The sequence below is a fragment of the Vidua macroura genome, chromosome 5 (genome assembly GCF_024509145.1).
Source record: "Vidua macroura isolate BioBank_ID:100142 chromosome 5, ASM2450914v1, whole genome shotgun sequence".
NCBI lineage: Eukaryota > Metazoa > Chordata > Aves > Passeriformes > Viduidae > Vidua > Vidua macroura.
Window position 1 is genome coordinate 18095722 of NC_071575.1, and position 21356 is coordinate 18117077.

Genomic DNA, 21356 nt, shown 5'->3' on the forward strand with positions numbered 1-21356 from the left:
TATTGTACTTTTATACTGTAATTAATAGCTTATAGATTTTGTTTCAGAATTTGTATGGGGTTTTTATATGACTCAGTCCTACAGGCTAAATTTTTGCCCCCTGAAACTTTGAGCAAGGAATAATAAGACAAATCACAGAAAATAAATTTTGAGTATTATGAATAGCATAAAACATCATTGTCCTACCCAACATCTAAGATAGCACTAGGATTTGCATCTTCTAATGAAAAATAATTTTCTTCCTGTCTCTGTTTTTCATCTGTAAAGCTGTAAATACAGTTTAATTATTCTTCTGCATATTTCTTACTGACTTTGTGCTGAATTCTGAGGCTAGCATAGAAAGATTATGATGGTGGGACTAGATTAGGTGGCTACTAGAAAACTATTATTCAGTGGATGGAGGCTGTCTTACTATGAATATTAACATTGAATATTGAAAATTTATTGACTTCATTTTTCAAAGTGACAAATTGGTGGAAAATTCTCAGTTTAAATAAAATATAGATTTTGAGCCTGCATTTAAAAATTTTTAACAATGAAAAGAATTTTAACGGATATGCTGTGCAGGCAGCCTGCCACAATTAAGCAGTCTTGGGAGGCAAATTTAAGTATTTTAGTTTTGTAAATCTGCCATAAGTTTTAACACTTGCCAACTTCTCCATAATTAAATTGAGAAGTCAAAATGAAATAACTTTTGCCTTAATGGGTATAAAATGTAACAAATCAGTTGGAGAACGTGTAACCACATGACTGCCTAAGGTTTATGGTAATCGATAAAATGGTCAGAAGATGGAAGCAGGAAGTACTTGCTTCTTCCCCCTGATAAATTTTAATTGTACTAAACTTTGAGTTGGTTGTTAAAGGTTACTAAAGCCTCAAAAGTCACATGCTAATGAAAGCTTTCTTTCCTCTACAGAGTAATGGCCTTAAATTCACACAAGTCTGAGAAGAAGAAAAAGAAATTGTATAAAGATTCGCTTTCTCTAGCTGCCATGATCCGTAAATTTCAAAAAGAGAAGGAAGCCATGAGGAAGAAGGAACCTGGTCCAAAACCTCCAGTGACTGTTGCAACCTCTACCCCTAGTAAAATTCCTTCTTCCTCTCTCAGTGCAGGAAATGATATCGCTGACTTGAATCTTAGGATCAATGATCCTGTCCTCTCCATTTTTGGTAGCACAAATGAACCTGAGCTCCTGCAAGAAACTGAAAGTGCCCTGGAGATGTTGGGAGACATTGACTTTGACAAGTTGCTTGATGGCACTTCTGATGGCAGCCCGGTGTCTGAGCTGTCAGGAGAGAATGGAAATGTCACTCAGGCAACCTACACCTCTCAGGTCATGACACCCAAGCAGGTACCTGCCCTCCCAGAAGGTCTGCCTATGCTACTTGAAAAGCGCATTGGAGACCTTCGAACAGTAAGTATAAATTCACTGGTAGTGGATTGCATTCAAGAACCTGAGAGAACAAGGAAGAACAATTAGGACCTTGAGTGTCATCCTTGAATTGCTGGCTGAAACATTAGAAATGAAGAATTGATGTTAATGGCAATCTTAAAGGCTGTGTTTATACTCAGATGAAAACGGGCAGAGATGATGCAGGTCAATTTTTTTAGCAGTGTTTGTTTCACAGTGGAAACAGGGTTTTCTAAATTTTCTATGTACAATTCTAACACTTCATAACTTGTAATGTTCATTTATTTATGGGTTTTTCTCCATAATGGAAATACCAGTTTTATTTTAACTTGAATTATTAAATGGAATGGGTGTTTTCTTACTTTGGAGGAGGTTACCTGAAATATGACTGCAGCTTAAAAATCCATGTATTGGTTTTTTGGCTTTAACTTGCCAGTTAAAAAAAAAAAACAAAAAAAAACCAAGTGAAACCACCACCCAGCTACAAAAAACAAACCAACCAACCACAAAACTGAACTTGTTCTTCTGGAAGGTTAGCATGGAATCTCAGCTCCTCAAAAATGGGATGAAAGATGTTAAACAAGTTATGAATATTCCAATAAGTTATTGAAAGGGATCAGAGCTATTAAGGTATTACATACTCCTTGTTTCTGTTATGGATGTTGAGAATAATAAGTTGAGAATAAATTTGTTGCTTGTTCAGATTATGATATTAAAGCTTTTCCTTACTTAGAATAAAGTGCAGCTTTTCCTTATTTAGTATAAAGTGCAGCTTTTCTTTACTCATAGTTAACTGCTTTTTCAAAACTTACTTCCTTTTTTGGACAAAAAGAAAATAATTTACATAATTGCAGAGCTTGCTTTGCTTTTACCTGTATAGAAGTGTCTTCTAGTTTTCTTATTTATTTTTAAACATACCCAGCTAAATACAGCCAATGAATTAATATTTACTGAAGTGAAGGAGCTTCTGTCTGCCTTTCAGTATACAGGTTAATTTTGCCATGAATCAACAATAAGCTGCTAGCAAAAGTGCAGAAATGCATTAGGCCAAAATTCAGGAAGCGTTAGTGACCTACCCCAAGTTTTTTGATGTTGCTTCTCTGTATAACAATCCCAAACCAGTTGGGAGGCATCTTTAATTCAGTGGCTCTTGGAAAACATAACTCCTCATAGAAAGTGCTTTGGGTTGGAAGGGCCCTTTAAGATCATCCTCTCCAATCCCCCTGCTGTGGGCAGGGATATCTTCCTCTAGACCAGTTGGGAACTCTTCCATTTTTGACAGTGTCTTCTGAAAGCTTCCTGGTTAAGCAGAGGAAGTTTATGCTTGGGGAACAACTAGACTGTATGTTGACTTAAAGATTGCAATTTCCATATCTCCTGTAAATTGTAATCAGACACCTTCTAAAAAGCACTAAAAATGAAAGAATCTTTTCAAATATTTACCAGACGCTCACAGCTTTAAATCTCTTTAGCACAAAGAAGAGTTTTTAAAGCTGTAGGAAGAAGCCTATGCTCCATGGATGGAGTAGAATATCTCAAGATTATAAAAATAGTAAGATTAGAAAGCCACTGACTAAAGGCAATAACTTCCTGACTTCCTTTGATAGATTGATGTGTTCTAGTTCCCCAAGTGGGGTATTCTGTACTACCATGAGAGAAGGCAATATTGTATACAAGAAGGAAAGTAAATAAAAGGGGTTTTACTCTATTTTAAAGGTCACTGTCAAGATAATCACTCTGGAAATAGAACCCAACCATAGTTAGTGATGAAGTTTTTTGAATCTGCCAGAGTTGCTCGGTTTAAAAGCCCGCAATGCTGTCCAGCATAATATTATAATGTTGGAATTGCCTTTCAAGGTCTACCTGGGACCAAAATGTTAAAGCTTTTTCTTTCTGCTTTATATAAATTAGATGATGACTCTAATCTTTGTGTCAATTAGACATAAAGGTACCGGATTTAAGACTTTGACTTGTCTTTTTGGTACCCTATCACTTGCAAGCATCTATAACTGTTCTAAATTTTTTAGTAGGACAAATGCTTCAGTGTTCTAAAACACATAGTACCATCCCCTCAACAGCTGTATTTATGGTAGAAAACAATGAGTGGAATGCAGTCTTTGCAGGAACTTCAAACTCCAGTATCAGTGTTCATGACTGAAGCAATAAAGCATTCAGACAATGGGCTACCTTACGGCTTTGACAGTGTCACACTCTTTTCCTGTGCAGTTCACACAGGAAGAGAGGTAGAGTTCACAATCTATAGAAAACTATTTTTTTTTCAAATTTAAATGGGTCAGTTACAAAGAGCAAGAACAGTAAGTATTTAATAGTAATAAATGAATTACATTGATTACTTGGATTATTTGTAGTTTTTAGCTATATTATTGCAAGTCACCATTCTATGGGTTTTTTTAAGGGCTCTTTTTTCTCGACTTCTGAATTTCTGCAGAGTAGATGTACACTAGAAAAAGGTTCTTAATGATTTTTGTAGAATGGTACAGGGAATTGGCTTTGTCCTATAAGCTGTCATTCCTTGTGGGGAAAAAAAAGGGATCTAGGTGATAAGAACAAAGATAAAGGGATTCTGCATGGGAATTGCTGGGAGATCAGTAAAAACTTCTGATAAAAAGAACAAAAATACCAGACAAAAATACTAAAGATACAGTCTAAAGATGGCAAGAATGCTGGACAGAAGCAGAAAGGAGGAATGAGGTATTCCTCTAGCATATATAATCCCATTGTAGAAATTGCAGTGAAGGTTTGAGAGAACTCTAAGAAAGCTGGAAAGATGTGACTGGATGAAGCACATAGCAGGTAGAAAAAGATGGAGTAGAAATGTTAGTTAATGCTCTTGCCTTCTTGACCTGTCAAACAATACTTCTCTTTTTAAAACAGAGATAGTAGAATGTTGGTGGTGGTGATGGTGATAAAGCATCTACCATTTTCTTAATGGTTATTCAAAAGATGAATGTGTTAACATCAGTGATCCAGGCAGACCCTAAACAGAATGATTGTCTGCCCTAGAGCAAGGTGTGTATATTTGAGTATAACAATAACAATCCTCAGGTTTTTTTCTAAGCAGCTGAGAATAGCTTGGTTTTCTTTATTCTTTTCCAAGTAATGTTTTCTGGGAAATAAGAATATGATATGGCTGCAAAAGTAAAGATACAAAGATGGTTGGTTCAAAATACACTATGAACTTGAATGGTTTTTTTTAAATTGTATTTCCAGGCTGCCAAGATGTTTGATGAAGAAGGCAGGAAGAAGTTTTTCACACAAGACATGAATAATATTCTTCTGGAGTAAGTGCTTATCTGTAGAACCTTCCCTTTTTGGAAATGGGTTGAAAGGAAAAATACAGAAGAGGAAGTATTATTGAGGTTGTTCCAACAAATCCCTTAAAAGTCAATGAAGGTAGATCAGTCTAAGCTCTAGTTATTAGCTAAAGAGATTTATATATGCGTACAATTCCTGTCATGCCTGTCTTTATCCAGTGCAAAATGTTTTGCAGTACCCTGGTCCTTGACTTCATGTGTAAAATTCAACAAAATTGCCTTTATTTACTCCTGTCTCCCACTTTTGTTACTCAAAAGATCTTCAGCTTTCATGAGGGCAAACACCAGATGTTTTCTTTGTAATCTTCAGTTAAGGGTTTAATATAGAAAGTTCTATGTTCATATTCTAAGAAATAAAAGTAATCTCTAAAGGACTATTAACAGTCAAATTTTGATTCACAGTGGTGGGTGTAAACTAAATTTGAATGAGTGTTCAACATTGCTGGACAAGTACATACATGAATGGTTTCTTGCCATTGATTAGGACTTCTTCCTTTTATAAAAAAGCTTATCTGAAAATATCCCAAGCTGCTATTTTTGGTATGCATAGCTAGAATATACTACGTTTCTAAAGCTTCCTTAGTAGGTTTTTGTTCAGATGTCATCTTTACCTTGGAGTGTGTCTCTGAGTGTCTCCTGTTTGTTTGTCAGTATTGAGCTGCAGTTACAGGAGGTGAATCCTGCCATCCGCAATGGAGTGTACTCGCACCTAGAGGCTTTCGTGCCGTGCAATAAGGACACGCTGATAAAGCGCCTGAAGAAGTTACACCTCAATGTCCAGGTAATGAGAGAGGGAGGAGGGAGAGGAGCTCCAGCAGGAATCTATTATGTGACAGCAAGGAGGACTGACTGCAGCAGAGTAGAGCAGTAGCCACACAGCCTCAAATCAAGAAAAAATATTTTGGATCAGTTGCTAGATAAGTTTAAAAGCTTCTTTCTATATAAATGATATTGTCACTATGTTAGGAAGAAATATTTTAAGTATTTCAGAGTCTTTATTTGAGAATGATGTGCTTTCATCTTGAAAGCTGGATACAGGCTATTAAGGAGTGTTTCTGCTGTCATCACTAAATATTACTGTAGTCACAGGGTACATATCAAAGCAGCAGAATTAGAAAGCCACAGTAATAATGGTTATGACAGGCTAAAAATACATACTTTTGTTTTCACTTTGTGTCAAGAAAAAAGGAAGGCTACATGGATAATAGATGACCCAGCCTATATTACTTGTTCGAATTTCCTTTTGTGGCTAGGTCTTACAAATACTTCATATGCCATTTTCAGTTACTTTTCTTTTGAAGATTGTTTTCCTGTTGAATAAAAAAGCTGTCTGTGATCTGAAGTACCCTGACCAGATTCTTTAGATAATATCCAGGACTAAATCTTGCAGAGAATCTGAAGATGAATGAGGATCTTGGTGCTTACTAATAAGGCAAACAGATTCAAATGCTATTTCTAAGCAGATAAACATAAAATAATATTCTAGATCTTTTCAATAAGCAATTAAAATTTATAATGTAAAGTCAGAAGATGTAGAAAGTGAATTTAAAACATGTAGCGAAGTGTATAGTACATTACATTAATGTTTGAAATTCTCAATATTTTTATTAATATTCTAATACATAGTCCCTACCTTTCAGGTACATAAATTGCATGTAATAACAATCCACTACTTGGATAATATAATACATACTCATATTTTATTCATTACTTAGGATGTTTTTATACCACAGTTTTTGGAGACCTGATTAATAGGCTATTTATTTGCAAATGGTTGAGATATTGATCGGTCAGTTTATTTCACTTTTTCCCCCTTAAGTTTTTTTTCCCTTCCCTATTTTAATTTAAAAGCATTATTTAAAGAGATCATGTCATAATGTTTTGGGATGTTCATGATGCATTTATTTGTGACTATCTTTTGTTGTTTCTGATCTCAAGACTTACATGCATTTTTATAATGTTGTTGCACCTAACAGGATTCAAGTGCCGTGTAGAAATATGTCTGTTGCAGTCCATAAATAGGACTGGAAATGTTACCTTGGGAGTGATCCAGAAATCTTCATGAGACTCTCTGAAATGCTCTTTATTTTACATCTAATAGGATTATTTTGGTACTCCTCTTTTCACAGGATGACCGCTTGAGAGAGCCATTGCAGAAGCTGAAATTGGCTGTCAGTAACGTCATGCCTGAACAGTTATGCAAGTATCAGGAGGACTGTCAGGCCCGCAATCAAGCCAAGAATGCCAAGTAGGTTATTCTGGAGGCTGTGCAAGCCTATTTAGAACCCAGCTGGAAGTTTGTATCCGTGTTGTTTACTTCCTTAGCTCAGAAAATCACTCAGCTCCAGTTTAAGGGTATCTTTTTTTAATTGTACAAAATACTTAATTTTGTGTAAGTGTTATTGTCTGATATCAGAGAGAAATTCCATTCACTGAGTAAGATAGGTCTTGATAGAAAAAATAATCTGAAGGATTACTCATTGATTCCTAAAAGGGTGGATTAATTGAGGAGGATGGGGTGTTGAGATTATTGATATACTTTGTCTTTGTTCATTGTAATTGTTTTGATCATAGTTAAACAATTTTAGACTTGGAGAGGTATTAATAGTTTGATAAGTATCCTGACACTTCCCAGTAGAGGCATTGCTTGAAGCTCATAGGGGCATCAGTGAAAGCATCTGTACAGTGTGTTCTTTTCACTTGTCTGAGAACAATAAAGCAGTGGGGAGAGGGAGGTAAAACTCTTTATCCTATAAGGAAGCGTAGCAAAAATCTTAAACAGGTCCTCTGTGGGTTACTTTTTTCCCCTAACACCTAGAACAACACTCCTTTTTCAATGAAATATTTTGTCTGTGTTGTATAGCTCTAAAGAAAATAATTGTTCCAACTGTAGGTTGCAAGCAGAAGATGAACGAGAGAAAAATGGATCAGAGGAAGACGATGATGAGAAACCTGGAAAGAGGGTTGTTGGACCCAGAAAGAAGTTTCACTGGGATGACACAGTGAGGTAAGACAAAACTACGTTTTCTACCAAGAATTTTCACTGACTTTATAAAGGGATCTCCAAGAGGATGTTATTACATTATAGAGTTGAATAAATAATTTTTCCCAGAATTACACCTTGAAGAAGTCTTGAAGACTGTTGGTGTTAAACAGGCAAACTGGAGTTCTGTAATGGTGAAACATCTTCATCTTTAACTCGAAAGGAAAAATCATCCTGTGTCCAACCCTTTCAAGTTTCACTGCTTGTTTTTCTGCTTTATCCAAATACATGAGTTTTCTGGCTCCAGGACTTTGAGCCTCTTTAGGTAAAGAATAGGTGTAAGCAGTGTTATAACTGCTTCCCACCTTTCTAGGAATATGTTACAAAACACCAATGAGCACTAGAGATTTCTGCCATAGGAGAACAGACCATCAAAATTGGTGATAAAGATTTGGCAAGCCTCCCAATCCAACAACAACTAGAATAATGCATTAATCTTAACCCCTTCTGTTCCCTCTGAACACAAGTTCTTTATCTCTCAAGAGTAGCACAGATTCTTATCTGAAATGATCAGATGGTAGAGTTTGATTTCCTAGAACAGATTTTTCTGAAAACTCAGATGAGTAGTATTTAAATAATCTAGACTTTTAAGCAAGCACATCTTTCTAAATTAGTAATTTCCCATGCAAGATCTAAGATAATTTTAGTACAAGAGTGTGTGTATATATATGTATGTATGTATTACTAGAAGGGACTGGTGGACTTCTCTCAACGAGTCTATTAAGTATGTGAAGACAACAGGGAAGAAAGCTTCATTAAATACGTACAAGCAATATAGCTTGGACTGACCTGGAGGGGAGAGATACTTAAATCTGTTGCTTTTTTCATTCAAGAGGCTCTGAAAGGATGATGTTACTTAACTGTGTGTGCTTTTATATTTTTAAGAACAAAAGACAAAATCCCTGTCAGAAAGAATCCTCTGTAGAAGTATTCGGTGTAGAATGGATTTCACTTCCTTTCAGACAAATCAGAGATCACTGTGAGGAAAGTGAGAGAAGATGTTCTAAATATGAGAAAACCACAAAGAAAATGTAAAACAAATTATAAAATGATAGTAGGATGAAAATAAGAGCAATAGAGTCTGTTGGAAATGAAGAAGTGACAATGGTAGAGCATACCAGTTTGTAGTAGCAATACTTTGTGCAGCATAAACTTCCAAAAAACACAGTTGGAACTGAGCACTTCCTACAACTATCAGTAGACAGCTTCAATTTCTTAACCTTTTTCTGCTGAGCTTTTGAAAGGACTATGTCTTTCAATATATTTATTTTGTTTCTTTTTGCAGGTCTCTTTTGTGTAATCTTGTCAAGATCAAGCTGGGATGTTATGAGCTAGAGCCAAATAGAAGTCAGTCTGCTGAAGATTACCTCAAAACCTTTATGGAAACAGAAGTGAAACCACTTTGGCCTAAAGGCTGGATGCAGGCAAGGTAAGATAACTGCTTTAGGTATCTACTCATTTTGGTGTTAATGATTTCTTTGGTTCCTATTTATTGTCTTACACTTGACTCAACCATGTACTATTGGTATTGGTTGGAACTTAGGAATATGTTTGTGAAGCTGGAATAGTTTGGAAGAACAAATATTTTTCTAAAATGAATTTTCTGTCTTGTTTTTAAGCCTGAGAGTGAAAAAACCCACTGTTTTCCTTGGACAGCTATTTGCTTTTTTCATCTCCTAGAGACTGAATTTACTGCTGCTTCTAACACAGCATGAAGCATGATGCTTCATTTGAAGAGAAGTATGAGGTGGGAGGGTAACAGCTTGGAAAGTTCTTTATGTGATATAGGAAGTGATAATGATCTAGAAATCAGTTTTGCCTGTATGTTGGAACACTGCATTATCAGACTGCTCACACAGGCTTTAAAATTACAAGCTAGAATTTCAATAGGAGTGTTCACAATAGACTTAAGGTTTTTGCTCTCTTTTTCTTGCTTGCAATTGGGATGCCCTGTTTTACAGTAGTTAAAAATACACCAGTTTCTATACTTGCTTCTTACAGATGTAAGAAACAACCACACAAAAGAGAGGGAGAAATAAAATGGGAGCAATAGTAAACTGTTCTGAAGTGCAGGTTTGGCAGAGATTTCTAATGGTTTGGAGTGAAAGAGGAGCAAGGATGGTTTGGCCTGAGTTCTTTCTCTTTGTAGCAATCACTGCAAAAAATAATTTCATCAAACTTCAACCTGATTGTAAAAACTAAATTATACAACTACTCAACTTGCTCATGAATACCTTGATTTTAGTTTAGTCAAATCTGTATCAAGCTGTAAAAATAACCGTACTGAGATATTTCTGAGATCAGTCAGTGTAGAAATAACTGGTTAAATAGTAACAAAAAGAGCAAATGAAGTTTTACACTTCCTGGCATACAGCTGACTTATTTTTGCTCAGTTTTTTAGTTTTTGTGTAAGTATGCTAATGACTGAGATGTTATCTGTTATGAAGATTTTATTGAATTAGATGAGACAGAGAATCCCAGTTTAATTTAAGAATGGAAGATAGGACAGAAAGATCACTGATGATAGTGGAGAAATAGTCAAGAAATAGTGTGAGGTGATTCAAAAATACATAGAAATGAAGCATGTTAAAATTTTGTATTGGAAAGCCATAAAACATACAGTTCTCTCCTTTCCATTTGATAAGTCTGCTGAAAATTTCCCTGAGCTTTTAAATTACCCATACAATTGGCTTCAACAATAAAAGACAAAAACTAAACAAAAATCAAAGTGCCCCCTAAAACCACCAACAGACCAAACAAACCCCAACAGGTGACAGATCATAACTTCCCATTAACCAGCAAGACTTAATTTACTAATTGAGTGGTTTTAGTACCATAATGATTTACAAATTGTCTTGTATCTACTGGGTGGCACTTTCCTGCGTTCTGTTAAAGAAGTGATATATTGTAATTTGTAGGCAAACAGGTTTGCATAGAAAGAGGAAAAGAAAGTCCTGGAGTCTGGCAGTGGTAATTCCTAATACAGCACATAATTTGTATTCTGAATGCTCATGTTGTTGGGATTTTATGTTAGGGATTATGCTGGAGGCTTATAATTTTTTCATTTTTCTATGTGGCCTCAAGTGAGAAGGAACTATATAAACTTGAAAAAAAATAGGTATTTAATGCTAAAACTGATCTACTGAGCATGTATTTTTAAGGAATTCTTACTAATCAGAATAGTCTATGGTACCAGAACTTTGTGGGTTCAGCTTAGAAGAAAAATTTCTTGCACTTTCAAAGTTAATTGTATTTAATGTTTCTTATAACTTCATAAGGAAGGAAGAGGTAAGGTATTGATCATAACTTGAAATTACAGAATCAAAGGATTGTTAAGGGTAGAAGGGACCTCATATACTGCTCTGTCCTTTCTTTGTACCATGTCTGATTTCTGTCCTTTTATAGTACTTAAAATTTTGTCTTTAACCTTGACGGATGATGCTACAAATTACTGGGGCCTGTGATTAATTTTGAATTTTAATTTCCAAATTGAAAAGATTAAGGAATAGATAAAGCACCAAGAAGGAAGTGGGAAGGGAAATACTCTGGAGAAGCTGTATAGGTTGGGAGGTGGCACATTAAACATGTAATGAGGAACGTTGGTTTTGCTCCATGATGTTCTTCATAGGCATTCAGTAGTCTCTGTTGGTACAATGCAGTACAGATTTGGAGGTTAGTGTGGTGAAGAAAATGTGAAAATGGAGCTGGAAATAGAATCTGAGAAGTAAGGCACTGAACTGTAGTGAGAGGATCAGTGTTTTCTTACGAGACGACGTGAGATTTTTGGACACTCGGATTTTTTGTAATTATTGTAGCTCTGCAGGCTGTATTATCAGTGGTGAAAAGCTCTTGTTCAGACAGCTGTTCATGATGTGGTCAGTGTCAATGTGATGGCAGTGCTGTAAGAAAATGTTGTCTGTCCTAGTTTGCCTATCTGGAAACAAGGAAGGGGACCAAGTTTTCATTTTCTATTCATAGCCGCATTTGAATAGTAAGCTATAGGATAGATACAGGTCAGCCATCATTTTCACTTTCCACTTGGCAACTAAGGAGCTGAAAACATTGAATAAAAGCATGGCAAGTGTTGAGATTTGTCACACTGGCTCCTGCCATTCCTTGGCTCTGTAGTAACATGTATGTCTAAGTCCAGTGTAACTGAATTTAGAGAAGTGATACAAAATAGCCTAAGGTTTTTCTTTTATTAAACTTTCAAAACCTTTTCAGTAGTAAAAGTACTAAAGAAAGCTAGAAGCAAGCTTGGCTACTGTGTTTGGCCTTTTATCTTCTGTGCTTTAAAAAAACCCTACAAGAGATTAATGACCACAAACCCAAGCCTATGGATCAGTGTGTTGGACATGTAGTGTGAAGAGTTTATTATAATTTTTTTAGATCTTCTGTTCATGGATGCCAAGACCTATACCATGACAGCAAGGCAAAGTAATCATTAGTTCCCTTGGGGACAGATAATCAAAGGCTGGTTCTGAAAACCAAAGGATGTTTTGGTATTTAGTGGTCATATGCTGTTTGTTGCTGTAGAATAATTTCATGTGTATTTTCTCACCACTCTTTTAGGATGCTTTTTAAAGAAAGCCGAAGTGTTCACAATCACCTCACTTCTGCTCCGTGAGTATAACAGGGACAACATGCTTTACAAGCTCTTTAGGTTGTGCAGAGCATCTTTTCTCATCTTCCTGCTACCTGTTTTAGAGGGAAGGAAAGGGAGGTACTTTGGCATTTGTTTGAAGATACTTAAAATCTTCTTTAATGCTTTAATTTAGGCGTATAACTGTAACGTTCTTGTGGCATTAAATTTTAACTCACTTGTGAAGTGGCTAGAAAACTCCAGGGGTATTAATTCTTGAATTAATATCTTTTACTCAAAGTATTACACACTGCCTAATTTTTGACATTCAGCCTGTTATACTGAACTCCGACTGCAGTACTTCCTGCTTTTTTATTTTCCTCAAAAATATCTCTAATCACAGAAGTCTGTGTATCTTAGTGGGATTTTATCATCTTTATTTTCAGACAACACTGTGTTCCTCTCAGGAGCTGTCCGTATTCAGTCAGAATTCAAATAAATTGTTATGAGTTTAAATAAAACTCCAGTTGCAACTTTTGTGATAAATGTGATTAGCATAGGATATTTTTCTACATAACATCAAAACTGAGTCATGGTCCACCTACAGTAAAGTCTTTTTTTAACTAGGTGTATTTCTAGTTGCTTAGGAAAGGATCAAAAATTGCCTACAAGATGTAAATCTGTTGATTGCCCTTGAAGAAATAAAGTGTGAAATGCTGAACCTCTAAGTTGAAGCTGATAACTGATAATCCTTAATGCTATCCTTACTTGCATAGCCGCAGTTCGTGTATATTGCAGAAGAAAATCTGACAGTTTGCTAAGTTACTTCTTGCAACACACAAATTAGATACAACTGTTTTAATAGTTGATAAGCAACAAATCACTTTTGTAGGGGAAAGAAAGTGTTTTTATCTGGTTTGAAATAAATGAGAATAGGAAGCATCCTCCTCAGGGACAAAAATGTCAATGTAAAAAGTGAAATTATATTGCTATTCTAGAAGACTTCAGTATAGACAAAGCTCTGCTAAGTAGATGAACTCATAATATTAAGAGGCTGAAATTAATTGATATTTTGAGGTTCTTCTAAATCAGAAAAATAAAACTAGCTTTCTGGATATACCCTGATCTATATGTCAGGTTATATCATCAATTCAGTTGATTTTGAAACTATTTACATAGAGATACATGATCAGAAAAATGAATTGATAGTGTGCTATTTTTCCTTCCCTCTATATTTTAAACCATTTTTCATTTCAAGGATGTCTTATTATTAAAGCTGGACTCCTATAGCCATCATTCTAGTTTATTGGGGTGTAATCAGGGTAACACTTAAAATGACAATCACTTGCCTTTTTTTTGGTCTTCTAATGCACATTTATCCCCTCTGTTTTAGGGCAAAGAAGAAGGTGATTCTGGCCCCTAAACCCAAAGTGAAGGTAAAAGCCTATTAAGATATTTGAATACCCACTTAATGATCCAATGTGACCATTTGATACAACCTCTGCCTCTGATCCTGAAAAATTCTTGCAGAAGGTTTGTCAGGCAGTGCTTATTGACTTGGTGGTGGATTACTTCAAAGAATGTAGTACAAAATACCTCTGTATAGCTTTGCCATTTTAAGCTGTATTAGTTTTTTTGAAAATTGACTATGAAGAGATACTAGTTCCAGTGATGTTTCACATTTTTGAATGTGTTAAACTTTGCAACACTGGAAGACAGTGTGGTTGGAAGGATACCGTAGGATAGAGATCCTCATTTGACGTGACCAGGTGTTGTCTTAATTTAGTAGCAGTTTTACTAAGTGATCAGATTAGCTACCCTATTCTTCATAATACTAGTAGTTCTTCACTGTGTGGGACACTTTCAGTTATATGGAGCAACAATGCTAGATTTTAAAATCCAAATATTGAATTAGCAGACATGGCTCTAGCACTTAGGTATTATAAGTATCTTACTATGAAAATTTCAGTAGTAGATCTTTGGTTTGTCTGAATCTACTGAATAAAAGTATTACACTAAAGATTACCTTAAATCAATTTCAGAAAGCCTGTTAAACCTGATGTTTCTTATCCCTTCATTTTCAGGACTCCAGTCCAAAAAAAGAACAGAAAACCTGTATGTCTTCAGTCAATTCAAGTTGTGCTACTGTACTGAGTTCCAGTGCAGCTGTGTGCACCCCAGCCAGCTCTAGCTGCACAGCAGCTCCAGAGACTATCTGCTTGGATGACTCACTGGATGAAGACCTTTCTTTCCACCCACCCTCACTGGACTCTGTTTCTGATGCTCTGGCAGTTATCAATAATGGTGCCAAGGGATCACCTCTTGGGTCCACCATAGACACACCAACATCCAGACCTCGCCCTGGGCTGAGGGAAGAGAAACTAGCAAGCATTATGAGTAAGTTGCCTCTGGCAACTTCAAAGAAAGTAGAGCCCACTCAAACATCCCATTCATCAAGTCTTATTGCTGGTCACACAGGGCCAGTACCAAAGAAACCCCAGGACTTGGTTCACACTGGTATCTCTTCAGGCCTTATTGCTGGATCTTCAATTCAAAATCCCAAGGTTTCCTTAGAGCCTTTGCCAGCCAAACTACTTCAACAAGGACTACAGAGGTCAAGTCAGATCCAAGCTGCTTCCTCCTCTTCTCAGACTCACGTTTCTTCCTCTAAGACTCAAGCAGCTATTTCCACCTCCTCTCAAAGAACCAAGGATATCTTGGTGTCATCTGCTGAGGCTCAAGGTGGTACTTCCTCAACATCACAAGTGACAAAGGTGCACCAGCATTCAGCTGTACAACAGAAATATGTATCTCCCTTACAAGCAACTCTTAGTAAATCACAGACCAATCCTGTGGTGAAATTGAGTAATAATCCCAAACTCTCTTGCTCATCACCAGTCATCAAGGCTCAAGATAAGTCTGTAGTGTATCGCCTGCCTTTGTCTAATCCCTCATCTGGAAGTGGCTCTCAAGTGTCTCACCCACTGGTTTCTCGGACAACATCCAGCACCTCTACCTCTAGTAACTATTTAGCCAAGGCTATGGTGTCACAAGTTTCTTCCCAGGGTTTCAAACCTCCCTTCTCCATGGCTGCCTCTCCCAAGCCTGCTGCCTCTCCCAAGCCCACTTCATCTAAGCCCTCTGTGACACCCAAGCCCAATGCATCACCTAAATTTTCATCCAAGTCCACCTCATCCCCCAGGCCTGCAACAACACCCAGTTCTTCCAGTTCAAGTGCACTAGTTTCCCAGAGTAGTCACTCCAGCAACAACCCCCTTCATAAACAGACCGGTGGTGTAAATATCAGCAGGCAGTCTCCTACAGTGAATTTGCTGTCCTCTAATCGCACCTCAGGCCTTCAGCCTGCAAAAAACCCTCAGGCTTCTTCAAAATTGCCCAACTCTTCTCCTTCTGGAACTGTTGGTAAAAATAATCTGGGTGGAGTTGGAATGAATGTACCTGCCAGCAGAGGCAGTAACCTTAACTCAAGTGGAGCTAGTAGGACTAGTCTGTCTGGGGGAGCAGGAAGTGGAACACAGGGTGCTACTAAACAATTGTCAACTCCACACAGACCATCTTCTGCCTCAGGGTCTCCAGTTGTAGCAGCCAGCGTGCAGGTATGCATCAAATGAGTTCACATTTGAGCCTTACATTAATGTTTATCACATTTATTTGGTAAACATTCTTAGTATATTTTATCTTGATTTGTAAATGTCATAAATGTAACTTTTTACCTTTCTAAGCATAATGCTGATACTGATGAAACTATTTCACACTAAAGAATATGTATTTCCAGCTGATGTGAAATGCAAGGATCAGTGTGGAACAAATCCTCACTGTAAACTGTTTCTTGGTCCATACTGTGGAAAAGAAGTCACTTTTTTTCTTTTAACAGCGCTAGAAAAGGTAAGCTTTGTGTGACCATATTTTCAGGGGATGTGGTATGTACTTGCATTATTTGATTTGTGTATTCTGTCATATTTACATATTTGTAATGGTGGTGGTCATCCAGAAGGTGTCTTCATACATTTGTTGTCAGGCTTCATGATTAACCTCAAAACTAGAGTTCAGTTGCCTGTGGTTGAGTGTAATTCAAGACTTGTAATTAGCACTTGCAAGGGTTTTTCTTTTGTATTTGTGACTATGTATTTTATTTTGTAGGATCTAGTCAAACTGAATGAGACATGCCATTAATATAGAAATACTCTAGAAACTGAAAGCTTATACTATCACTAGAGACAAGGCAAATCAAACAAAACAAATATTTTGAAAATACTGTTATCCTAAAACATACATTATTTACCCAGAAGACAACCTGTTTTCCCAAGTTGTGTTCTTCTTATTGAGAATGCTTAATTACTGAGATGATTTGATGTTTTCCTCTCTCTAGTGCTCTCTATGCTGAAGTCATCAAAACTTAAGAAAAGTAGGATTGCTTTAAATTATATTCTTGGTGTACAGCAAGTGAAAAACTTAGTATTATTCTGAACAGTGCACATTGCTGTTACATGGGAGATGGGAGTGATGTATACTTGACTTCTGGCAATATTATATAATCTTTTAGTTTGCCATCAAATTCTTCTTAATGCAGCTGAATAACAGGAGGAAGATGATTTTTATAAGACACTTCTATGGTCTTTCATCCTACTGTACTGGAACAGTCAGCAATAAAAGTCTGACAGGCTCTGACACAGCATTCACTTACACTGGGTGCTTTGAATGGCAAAAAGATCCACAGACTATGCTGTGTGCAGGCCACTGAGGTACCACATAGGGTCTGGAGAAGAGCTGAACCAAGTACAGTGCAGTTTGAGTACTCTTGATAGTGCCTGGAGGAGACAAAAAGGGCTACAATGAATGGACTGGGAAGAGAGTTGTTTCTTTCTGGTGCAGTCAGCAGAATTCAGTGGATGCAATGGCTGTGATGTAGAACAAAATATGAAATGGGTGTGGTAGTGCTTAAAGATGAAGGAGAAGGGAAATAAGCAGTGTTGTGCTGGATGATATGAATTCTGGCAAACCCTCCTGTAGTTGAAGGCAAGTAATTTTTTTTGTTAGAAACACTGATCACCTGAGTAATGAAATGCATTTTGGCCACAGTCCTACTGAAGTGTGGGAGTGTGTGGTGAATAATCAAGTAACATGAGTCCATACTATAAAACAGCAAAATAAGGTGTGTTGGTATATAGAAAGGGGTAAATCAGCTGGAGGTACTGAGCAGCATATGGTATCACTAAAATAATGATTGAGACCTTTCATGTGGGCTTCTTGACACTTCAGAAATTACTTTCATAATCTAAAAATGGTTCAGAAGAACAGTATGAAATCAAAGAAGATAAACCATGGAATAAGGCTGTTGCTGCTGTGCACTGTGAAGCTTAGTCAGTGGAGTACATTCAAGGAAAGATTAGAATTAAATTACCTCCCAGTTCAAGTACACTAAAGGGGAAGAGATTTGTGATAACAGAGGTTTTATTTAGCTATAAAGGTGTAATGGCTGGCTGCTGAACCAACATCAATTCCAGACTAGTTGTTAGGAACAGTGTACTGAGGACTTAGTTACTCCTCTTAAAACTTCACATAAGACTGAAAATGAATCTCCTTTCTTTTAAGGCCTTAGGATTTAATTCCTATTTGAGATGCTGTTAGAAGATGAGAATGGTACCTTCATTGCTCATTATAATCTGTCTGCTTACATTAAAGATGAAACTAGATTATTTTGTGTGATAATAAAGGTGTACTGAACTAGGAAGCTTCCAAGAAGTGTTTCCCTATTTTCCACTTCTGATTGACACAATTATTTACCAGAATACAAGTTTCTACCTGCTGAAGCCTCACAGAAAGTTCCATCTTAAGGGCACAAAGCCAAAGAGTACATGTGTGATTTCCTTAAAAAGCTCTACCTACCATTAGTACTCTTGAGCAGAATCTGGCTTACACTTCTAAGGATCTTAATGACTCAGATCTATGTGACCAGGATGAACCCTCTTAAGAACTATTGTATATGAGTTAAATAGAAACATCTGAACTGCAGTTCCTTTAGAGCATGCTCTGTAGCTCTTTGCTTCACTGTACTTCTGTCTCATTTTTGAGTGAGTAAGCAAGATCTTGGCAGAGCACTTTACAAAGTTTGTTTTCAGGCAGTTTACAAATTCACAGTTGCAAAACATTACTGTATGGCTTTTATTTTGTGGCCCTTTACTAGATTACATAGACAAGGAACAACTGTCAATTTTTTGTACATAAGCTTATTGTGAAATTAATACTTTTAAAGGCAAAAGAGAATAATAGTGTGTTGATATTTTTCTTCTTGTGGGATAGAGTATGTTGTAGAAGTTGGTACCTTTAAGATGACCAATATAAACACTTGCTAGGAACATCACCTGTAGGTAAATTCCCTTTACAGGGCCACTGTTTTAAAATACTGTGTTTTCTCATAAGAAAAAACTGTCCTTTCTTTAGCTGCTTTCACTGGAATATCTTAAGATCAAAACTGGTAATAAAAACTTATCCGTGCTAGGAGATTTCATGACTTTGCTATCTCTGTAAGTTGTTATTACAGAACTCAGTGAAATGTCATTTTCATTTTAAGCTCATGTGTTCATTAAAATTATTCTAAATTTTGGGTTGAGTTGAGGCTTACTTGTAAAAATGCACAGATATGAAATCCTATTCCATCGGAGTCTTTTTAATTCAAATAACTACACTATCTGAGTTGGAGTCTGATTCAAAGTGCTTTCTATGCTAACTGTTTTGTAGTAGATAATTAGAGGACTGAACATTAGCATATGAAATTACGTATATGCAGTGAAGGAAAGATAGTTAAACAAGAACAAGCTGATCTAATATTAGAGGAATTAATGTGATTTGGGAGCTGTTGTAGATAAAATGTTCTTGCTAATCTTGCATTTTTATTTTAAAGCTGCAGTGAATTTAACTTCATTTTGACATTTATAGTGGAGAGATTATTTTCCTTTGCCTTTTCCTCTGACATACATATGTATGCATGCATTTTGCTAACCTGGCTTCTTAAGTTTGGGGATTCTTACATATGAATCTTAATTTTCAGAATTCATTGTTTCTCTGCAACCTCTTTAGAAATATAATTGTGCTTGCTTAGCAAATGAACACTGGGGAGACTTCCTGGGTATATAAGTGGATATTCATTAATAGTTTATACTTCTCAACAGAGCAACACTTAACAGGGGAATACTAGATTTTTATACCCTAAAAGAATACAATTCAGATCTTTAAAAATCTTGAAGTATTGCTTTTTTTTTTTTTTTTTTTTTTTTTTTTGCATAGTCAACAGCAGGAGCATCATTACTGGCTAATGCCTCACCTCTGACTCTCATGGCATCACCCCTGTCTGTGACCAGTCAGAACGTGACGTCTGCACCATTAGCTCCTTTTGGGATGCTGGGTGGCCTTGTTCCTGTGACTGTGCCCTTCCAGTTTCCCTTGGAGCTGCTTGGCTTTGGGACGGACACAGCTGGAGTGACAACCACCTCGGGATCTACCTCAGCGGCTTTCCACCACAGCCTAACTCAGAGTGAGTGGAATTATGACACTGTGCTATAGGGAAAGATGCATCCTTAAAATGGAAATTGAGTAGGGAAGCAATAAAGTTCTGAGACACTCAGATATGGTTCATGAAAATCCCTACAGGAGAGTAAATGGGATTCCCTCACTGGTAAAAACTTTCTTTACATAATACCTAAGTGTTGTTGTAAATCACCTTTGATAAGCTTAACTTCATTATTATATTCATGGTATATGTTTAGTTTTGAATGTACTTTTTTTGGGTTAACTTCTAATACCTTATTTTTAGAAAGGAGTATAGTTTATGTCTTCAAATGTCACAGTTCAAATTAGGGACTTAATATGGTAACTCCTCAAAGTAGCCTTAACTCAATCTCAGATATCAAACAGCTCTCTTATGAAGAACTATCAACCAAGATGGCATTTACTTTTTCTGATCGCTTATAAAGAAGCTATTTATGTTCTTAAGCGACATAAAAATTTGGTTTGGCAGAAAGACCAACGTATATGAAGAGTTGCATCCCAGTAGCAAGGCATGGTCCTTGCTCTGACTTTTAGCTAGCTATATTTGCATAGGTTTGTCTTTGACTTATTCCAGCCATCAAAATGCTATCAGATATCTGTTCTTTGTTGTGGAGATAAGCCTAGTTATGGTGTGGCTAGTACAGCCACACTATAAAAACAAAAACTTACTTCACAGAGACTGCCTCTCTCCTCAAGATTTATTTTTTATCTTTACTCTCCCCTTTTTTCCCCCAGACTTACTGAAGGGTTTACAGCCAGGTGCTCAGCATGCAGCAACGCTGTCTCACTCACCTCTGCCTGCTCACTTGCAGCAAGCTTACACAGGTAAAGACATGATACATTTCTTATTATTTATTTTTAACTTATTTTAACTTAAAAGTCAGATTTCTGCCTTAGACTGAAATATAATGTACACCAGTACTTAGTTTAGAGAGGACACAACACAGGGACAAACTTTAGGAGCAGCTGGCAGAACTTACTCTATTGTAGCAGTATTTTTGGAACCTGAATGATTTTTTTTTTCCCCCTACTTCTCTTCAATGTCAGGAACAAAAAAAAAATTCAAAAATTCCACTACTTTATTACAACAATTCTAGAAACTGAAGTGTACAAATTCAACTACTGGGGAAAAAGGAATAGTACTTACTGGACACTAAGATGATTGTTTATAGGCTGCATAAAGTTTTTTTCCACTAAAAATTTTCCTTTCCCCTTCAAAGGAGAAACTGACCTTCCAGCTAAAAGCTTTCTTCATGTTTCTTATAAGACTATATTCATGTGTGAATGGTGGGATGTTTTCTTAATGGAATGTCTGCTTTCCTTAGGAGTTTTATGCTTGATAGGAAATACTTTAATTGAGAAGAGAAACTTGAAGCAGAACACTTTCTGTCTCTGTTTGTAAGGCTTAGAGCAGGAAA

The 21356-nt window shown here is 36.5% G+C and overlaps 1 protein-coding gene across 2 annotated transcripts in view; it reads left to right on the forward strand.

Annotated features, from left to right (window-relative positions):
• The window catches only part of UBN2 (ubinuclein 2), a 51712-nt gene that overhangs the window by 20800 nt on the left and 9556 nt on the right, over nucleotides 1–21356 (forward strand). For both annotated transcript variants that reach the window (XM_053978530.1, XM_053978532.1), the window contains exons 6-16: nucleotides 917–1415; nucleotides 4644–4714; nucleotides 5399–5528; nucleotides 6877–6995; nucleotides 7641–7754; nucleotides 9076–9219; nucleotides 12363–12413; nucleotides 13766–13808; nucleotides 14457–15989; nucleotides 19678–19924; nucleotides 20674–20763. In XM_053978530.1, the coding sequence (XP_053834505.1) occupies nucleotides 917–1415; nucleotides 4644–4714; nucleotides 5399–5528; nucleotides 6877–6995; nucleotides 7641–7754; nucleotides 9076–9219; nucleotides 12363–12413; nucleotides 13766–13808; nucleotides 14457–15989; nucleotides 19678–19924; nucleotides 20674–20763 (3041 nt within the window). The remainder of the gene's footprint in view (nucleotides 1–916; nucleotides 1416–4643; nucleotides 4715–5398; nucleotides 5529–6876; nucleotides 6996–7640; nucleotides 7755–9075; nucleotides 9220–12362; nucleotides 12414–13765; nucleotides 13809–14456; nucleotides 15990–19677; nucleotides 19925–20673; nucleotides 20764–21356) is intronic.